This window comes from Macadamia integrifolia, unplaced genomic scaffold (genome assembly GCF_013358625.1).
Source record: "Macadamia integrifolia cultivar HAES 741 unplaced genomic scaffold, SCU_Mint_v3 scaffold1342, whole genome shotgun sequence".
Taxonomy (NCBI): domain Eukaryota; kingdom Viridiplantae; phylum Streptophyta; class Magnoliopsida; order Proteales; family Proteaceae; genus Macadamia; species Macadamia integrifolia.
The window spans coordinates 91,557-99,114 of record NW_024868168.1 but is presented as its reverse complement, the minus strand read 5'-3'; the positions used below and the strand labels follow the sequence as shown (position 1 = coordinate 99,114).

Here is a 7,558-nt window from a genome sequence, read left to right as displayed (position 1 = left end):
CATATAGATTTACCCCATACATGATATCCAAGGGGAATAGAAGAATATATGTGTGTAAATTTAGAACTCCCATAAGTATTGATCACGTAACTCTCTACCATGTGTTTGAAGATTAGTCTCCTATGAAGATTGTAACAAAGAACTATACAATAGAGTCCCAGCTGCTAAGATCTTCTGTAGCCTTTTACCTTTGAAATACTCCCATATGCACTATTCCTTTGGAGGAGTCCGTGCTTTCAAAATCATGAAGGTGTTAAAGTGACGGTTGCAGGGACCTTTAGCTTTTATTTATAATAGAATCTCTAAAACTCTAATTTATTCCCACAATAGATTGGGCTAGGAGTTTCCTATTCAGAGTGGGTCTATTATTGCTTGGGCCCAATAGATCAATCGATATCAGTTAAGTCCGCATAAAAATTCTAACAATATTTTCTAGGATTTTCACCAAAGAGATTCCGCTCATGAGGTGTTTGATAAAATGTCTGAGCATTCTCACATAAAAAATGTATTTTAAACAAATATTTCATCCAAACAATATTCTCATTCTCAGTTAAGAACATTCTGTATTCTCAAAATGAAAATATACATTCTCATAATGAAAATGTACATTCTCATAATGAAAATGCATACCAGACACAGCGTAAGAGCGAAAGAAAACTTAATCCATTCTTAAATTCTCGTGTTTGCAAAATCATAACTTATGATTGCCAATCCATTCGCCCAATGATTGACCCAATATACAACAATGGACCCACTGCACTAATCATGTTTTTTCAAGGCAAGCACTGTTATTTTTATTATTATTTAATGTAAGCTTGGCTAGCATTCCTCAAGACTTTTGAAGATACCATAACTCCACGTCTCCACTGATGGAGATGGGGAGAGCCTTTGCAACTTTATAAGTTTGCACCAACCGCACTACGGAGGGGTGATGCAATTGGTGGTGATGCAATTAGGATGAGGAGAGGTTGAGGGACCATTACTTTTCTATTTTTGAGATGATTGTGGAGAAAGTAATTCATTGAATCATAAGAAGAACATGCAAAATGACAATATTTCTTTATTGTTTTGTTGATCATCGTTTTGAAAATCGTATCAAATTTTTATAATTTGAAGTTGATTGATCATGATTTAAATTAATTTTTTTTAGTAAGTCTCAATTTGAATTAACCATGATTCTTAATAAGTTGGTTATGATCAATTTAGAATGATTCTGAGCAATTCTTATACAATTTGAATAAGAATGAGCGGAGATCAATCCCTTCTTGATTCCAATTTTAAAATGTTGTTGTTGACCTTGATTTTAATTTATACATACTTTTTAATAAGTTTCTCCCATTTTTTTTTCCTTTTTTCTTTTTTTCTTTTTAGCTCATGTGTTCAAAGAAATTCCCCACTTTTTCAAGGATACCTAATCTAAAACTAGATTTTTATGGAATTTTTTTTTTAACAAATGAAAATATTTTGTAATTTCAACTTTGACAATTTTGGAATGATTTGTTCAGGCCTTGAAAATACAAGAAGGATTAAAATCCTCAATTAGTAGACCAATGGATTAAAATCCTAAGTTTCACCACACTTGTGATGGTCTCTGATACACTAGAGAAGCTAAGGTGCGAAAACCTTCGCGTTTTAATAGTAAATTTGGGAATGGTAGAAATATACCATTCACTTCACTAGAAAATACTAAGAAAAATTGAGAAAATTGTAAAACTTGTTAATATTTCTTAACATTATTTAAATAAATAATAAATTAACTAATAATTATAAAATATATCCTAAAATGAAAATATAACAGAAATATGGAACAATGAAACAAAATTTTACAAAGAATGCAATCAAAGTTTAAAAGAAATTGTGAAATTTTACATATCTTTGAAATGATCATATAATTCAATAAATGCTTCTTTAAAATTCATTACCTATATGAATAATTCTATTAGCATGATTTGTCTTTTTTTCCCTCTAGATCAAACCTATTAGGTCAAGCAAACCAACAAGGGGACTGACTCATGAGATACAATTACTGGTTAAGAAAATAGAGGATAAAAGGGTTGAATCAATGACCCTCCATGGACTTACACTAAAGCCCCGTAGCCTAATTGCCTACTCCTTAATTAGAACCTCATTCCATACTAGCCTGCTTCCTCAATTTTTTTTTTTTTTTTTACCTTTTTTTCTCTTGGTAAAGACTTTCTCAAAGATTAAGTCATTTGGCAATGTAACAGAGGTCTTAAAAAAAAAAAGTCGCCACAAGACTTACAAGAGTACTGACTTTTTTTTTTTTTTTCTATGACTGTGTAAAAGATTCCAAGTAATAACAAGAGCAAGGTGAGGAAGGGGTAGATAGAACCAAAGCGAGCAAAAGAGAGAGAGAGAGAGAGAGAGAGAGAGAGACATGTGCATTGTAGAGACAAGGAGATTTGATCATTGGGTCCTGTACTACTGTGGGTACAACATGCCAAGGGTGCCTTCAAGTCCATATGCAATGTGTGTCAATTAGACAAGGAATTGATAGCTCTGATAGCATCATCAAGTGGACCATAGGACTTTACCAAAAATAAAAAGGTGGACAATAGTACCATATTGCTACAAGATAATTTGTAGTTATCTAGTGTACCTTCTAGCCTTTCCTCCTAGAAACCCCTTCCCCTCTATCCAGTAAGGGTGTCAACCGATCTGGCCAGGTCGGTTTCAATTGAGCTTAATCTATCCTCTCAAATTCAAGGTCTTGTATTATTTCTATTTGTTTAGGTAATTGGGGTACATAAGCCAACATATTTCATAATTGGTCGGTTTGATCTTTGACTTCAACCAATCACTTGAGGTCAGACCTATTAGTGTAAGCCAACTTTTGCCACCCTTACTCCATAGTGAGGCAGGAATGCCTGATTGTATGACCTTCAAGGTGTAGAGAAAAATGACGACCTAAAACAATACAGAAAATATTAGAAATCGCAAATAAACAATCACATAATGCAAACTTGAATTACATGATTCAAAAAGATTGCCTACGTCCATGGTGAGAGTATCAATGGAAAATTGGGATACAACAGCTCATCCCTACACCTCTTTCAGATTGATTACAGAAAAAGAACCTCCACTACAAATATACAACAAAACTCTATACAAGTAATTTATCAAAATGCTCATATAGTCCTAAGAATTCGTTAGGGGCTGTCACTTTAAACCCCCGCCATGGGCCCTCTAACTTTTCAAGGCCTTAGTACTGAAGATAACGCACGAGGTGTTATGGAAGCAACGGAATCAAGATATCATACCACCGACACAAGATATCCTGCTACCTATACGTGGTAGAGGTACCACCAACTGCGTTAGTAGTTGTCTTCAATCCATTGGCACTTTCTACCATCCACAGGGCAGAGGAGGTACCACCAATTGTACTAGTAGTTGTCTTCAATCCACCAGCTTGTATTATATATGAATAAGCAACAGTACCATATTAATCATAAGGATACAAATTCAAGTACCTAATTCCATGCACTTAAAATATTCATGTTATAAATGTCAACAAATAATTCTACCAGGAAAAAAAATCAACAAACAAGATCTATACATCACATATTTGCTATGTACATCAGCCCTTATGGGGGGGGGGGGGGAGCTTCCCCTTTCATATATATTGTTAGGAAAATGGAACCCTGTCGCTTTAGGACAAGAAACGTTGAAGCTACTCCTGCCACTCCTCCCGTTGACTGTGGGTCTAGTATTTTCCATATTGTTATTGAAAATAATAATTATAAATTTTACCAAAAAAAAAAAATAGTAATTAGAAATTAGGTCTTAGAATCACATCTGGTATTTAGTTAAATTCCTTATAGCTAATCATATATATGGAAAAAAAAAATTTCTTTGACGACTTGATTTCATTTAGATTAAAAGATTATAAAGTTGTTTGCACAAAAAAAAAAAGACTAGGAAAATTTACTTCCACCTCCCTTCACGTTGCCCTTATTACATTCACCCCCTCGCGTTTCGTTTATTACAAATAAATTCACTCAACCTAACACCGTGAGTGAGGTATTAACTTTTGAAATGGAAAAGACTTTTTTACCCTTATTATATCTTGAACTAAAACATCCTAATTTAATAACCATTTTACCCTTAAAACATCTTAAGTTAATGACCATTTTACCCTTTGAACATGTTCGATCCTAAAACCTAAATTTGTCTTGAACCGTAGCCGCTACAATCTCCTTATTCTGATTTTTCTGTTTTGAATTGTAGCTGTCCACCAGCAGTTGTAGGAGTATAAGCAGTAGATCTATGGACCGATTGTAAGCAATCCAGCAGCAGTGTTCCCATTTCTAGAGACGTAGCCTTTTGTCTTTAATTTCCCTAAAGCTAATAATCCAATTGCACTCCTTGTTTTCAATATGCTCGCTGCGATCTCCCTTTTTTACCGTCCTGTTGTAAACATTCCTCCTCATGAGTTTACTTTTAGAGCTGGTCAGACTGAGAAGAAGATGCTTGATGTTTGTCTCACCCCTCCAAATAGGAATGATACATTTATGGATGGCTCGTGATTTCAACTAGAGCTTCTGCATCAATGAATTTAATTTAAAGTCAGAACCCTGATGGGACAAGTTTATATCCGGATTTTTGGATATGAAATGCAGAAAAGAAAAAAGGCTCCTTGTACTAGCAGAATTGAATCCTGCATCGGACCCTAAAATGGCACCGAAGCACTAGCATCAGAATTGTCGGAACACGATAATCTACCGTCAATGAGTAGAGACGAAAAGGGCAACGGCTAGGGTATAAGACAAATTTGGGTTTTAGGGTTGAAGATGTTCAAAGGGTAAAATGGTCATTATATCATTAGGGTAAAATCATCTTTTCATTTTAAAAAACTAACACTAGCCTAATGGTGTTAGGTTGAGTGGGTTTAAATGTAATAAACGAAACTCGAAAGAGGAGGATGTAATAAAGGCAAAGCAATGGGAGGTGGATGTAAATATCCATAACTTGTTTCATCATTTAATTGTAAGATTGGAAGTCCTTCCTACCAAAAAAAAAATAGTCCTTCCTACCACAATTTAATTTATGCTTTACAGGTCAGCGGAGACTGAAAAATGGGAGGGAGGGGATCAAACCTCTTTAAGCTCTTCTGATTCTCTGAAACAAAATAACCATCATGCATGACAAATACCAACTTTTATATCCTTCCTTGATCACCTTGAATAATCAGATAACCCCACAAAACCTTTCTCATGTTGCTCATAACTCATTAGTCCTCTCCCCCCATCATAAACTCTAATCTCTACGATGGTTCGATGGGTTAGGATGCTTGGTTACCTTTGGCTCTATTTTTACTTCTTCATCTCACACTCAAACTGATGCCCAGCTTCCTGAATCTCTGCTTCCTCTTCCTGCAGCCCTTTATTTTTTTAAAAACTCTCAACCCATTTCAGTAGCTCTCTCTCTCTCTCTCTGGTATTCTTATGGCTTCTCCCTTGTTCTGCTTCAGCAATCCCATATGTAAGAAACCAAGTCCTTTTCAAAGCTTTGTGCCCAAATGGGACCTCAATAGAACCTCAAAACTTCTCATTTCAGAAAAACCCATCTCACCAAAACCTTCAGTTTTCCCAAGATGCACTTCTGTTTCAAGCTTGGCTTCTACTTCAGAAGAAAATCTAATCCTTGATCAGGACATGGCGATTTCACCTCTAAGAAATGTTTGGAAGGAAATCCAAGGTTGTAATGACTGGGAAGGATTATTAGACCCCATGAATCCTCTTCTCCGGGAAGAAATCATTCGATACGGCGAATTCGCTCAAGCCTGCTACGATTCCTTCGATTTCGATCCTCATTCGAAATATTGTGGAACCTGCAAGTATCAAGGAGCCCATTTCTTCGAAAAGCTTGATATGGCCGATCGAGGGTACCAATTGAATCGATACCTTTATGCAACCTCAAACATCAATCTCCCCAATTTCTTTCAGAAATCAAAAATGAGCAGCGTTTGGAGTCCTCACGCAAATTGGATGGGCTATGTTGCAGTATCCACAGATGAAGAAGAAATCAAGAGATTAGGGAGACGCGACATCGTTATAGCTTGGAGAGGTACAGTGACCTATCTTGAATGGATTACTGATCTCAAAGATATCCTTCATCCAACAAAGTTTACAGATGACCCATCAATTAAAATCGAATCTGGGTTCTATGATCTGTACACCAAGAAAGAAGAGAAATGTAAGTATTGTTCCTTCTCTGCTCGAGAACAAGTTTTAGCTGAAATCAAACGTTTGATAGAAAGATATAAAAGGGATGAGTTGAGTATTACAATCACAGGCCATAGCCTTGGAGCAGCATTAGCTTTAATTAGTGCTTATGATATTGCAGAGATGAAACTCAACATTAGACATGATAGCCAAAACAAGAGTAGAATTCCAATCTCTGTATTCTCCTTTGCGGGTCCTCGAGTGGGTAATCTTAAGTTCAAGGAAAGATGTGATGAGCTAGGAATAAAAGTACTAAGAGTGGTTAATGTTCATGATAAGGTTCCTACAGTACCAGGGATCATCACAAATGAGAAGTTTCAGTATCAGAAATATATTGAAGAGGTGATTGATTTCCCCTGGAGTTATGCTCATGTGGGGGTAGAGCTTGCATTGGATCATAAAAATTCTCCTTTTCTTAAACCCAGTGGTGATCTTGGTTGTGCACACAATCTGGAAGCTTATCTACATCTTTTGGATGGATACCATGGTAAGGGATGTCGCTTCTGCTTGGCTAGTAAAAGAGATATAGCACTTGTTAACAAGAGTAGTGATTTCTTGAGGGAAGACTACAACGTGCCGCCTTATTGGCGTCAAGATGAGAACAAGGGGATGGTGAGGAGCGCCGACGGTCGGTGGATCTTGCCGGAGAGACCCAGGATGGAAGCTCATCCACCTGACACTGCTCACCATCTTGAACAGGTGCTTAAGCTTGTGAATTTACCTTTGGAGTAACTTTAATGTGATTAGAACAACTAATGTATCTTATTATACTGCTTTTGTTAGTAATTTGTTTGATACTGTCTTTAATTTAGGCTCTCTCTCTCTCTCTCTCTCTCTCTCTCTCTCTCTCTCTCTCTCTCTCAAGCTTGTCAATTCAGCCTTGTAAGTTTTGTGTGATGAGAATCATAGCTACAATTGTATCATATAATGCTTTTGTTTGTATTATGGTCCCTCTCTCTCTCTCTCTCTCTATTGCAAATTCTATCATGAATTTAGTACTTATCAATTCTCCATAGAAAGTGTTATAGAGACATACTGCAATATTCTTTAATAGTATCTATAGAAACGCTACTCTAAAAGCGATGTAGAAGGTAATGGAAAAATAAGAACAAACAATGCACATAGGTTTACGAGGTTCGGCAAGATTGCCTACGTCCTCGGTGAGATGAGATTCTGCCTCACTATCAATATGGAGAATAGGGTTACAATGCTCTTCCTCACACTTCTCAGTATTGCTTGCATTACAAAGAAATAAAACATCGCTACAAATATATAGCGAAAAAACCTAATCCGAAAAGTACAAAACTGCCATC

At 36.2% G+C, this 7,558-nt stretch overlaps 1 protein-coding gene across 2 annotated transcripts; it reads left to right on the top strand.

Moving 5' to 3' along the window:
• Positions 1-5,045: 5,045 nt before the first annotated feature.
• LOC122063503 (phospholipase A1-Igamma3, chloroplastic-like) lies at positions 5,046-7,190 on the top strand. 2 transcript variants are annotated; one of them, XM_042627199.1, is made up of 2 exons: positions 5,046-7,058; positions 7,091-7,190. In XM_042627199.1, the coding sequence occupies exon 1, from the start codon at positions 5,466-5,468 to the stop codon at positions 6,975-6,977; it is 1,512 nt and encodes a 503-aa protein (XP_042483133.1). In that variant the 5' UTR covers positions 5,046-5,465; the 3' UTR covers positions 6,978-7,058; positions 7,091-7,190. The 2 variants fall into 2 exon arrangements, with proteins under 2 accessions (XP_042483133.1, XP_042483132.1); XM_042627198.1 differs by having other exon boundaries at positions 5,046-7,075; positions 7,108-7,190.
• Positions 7,191-7,558: the final 368 nt, after the last annotated feature.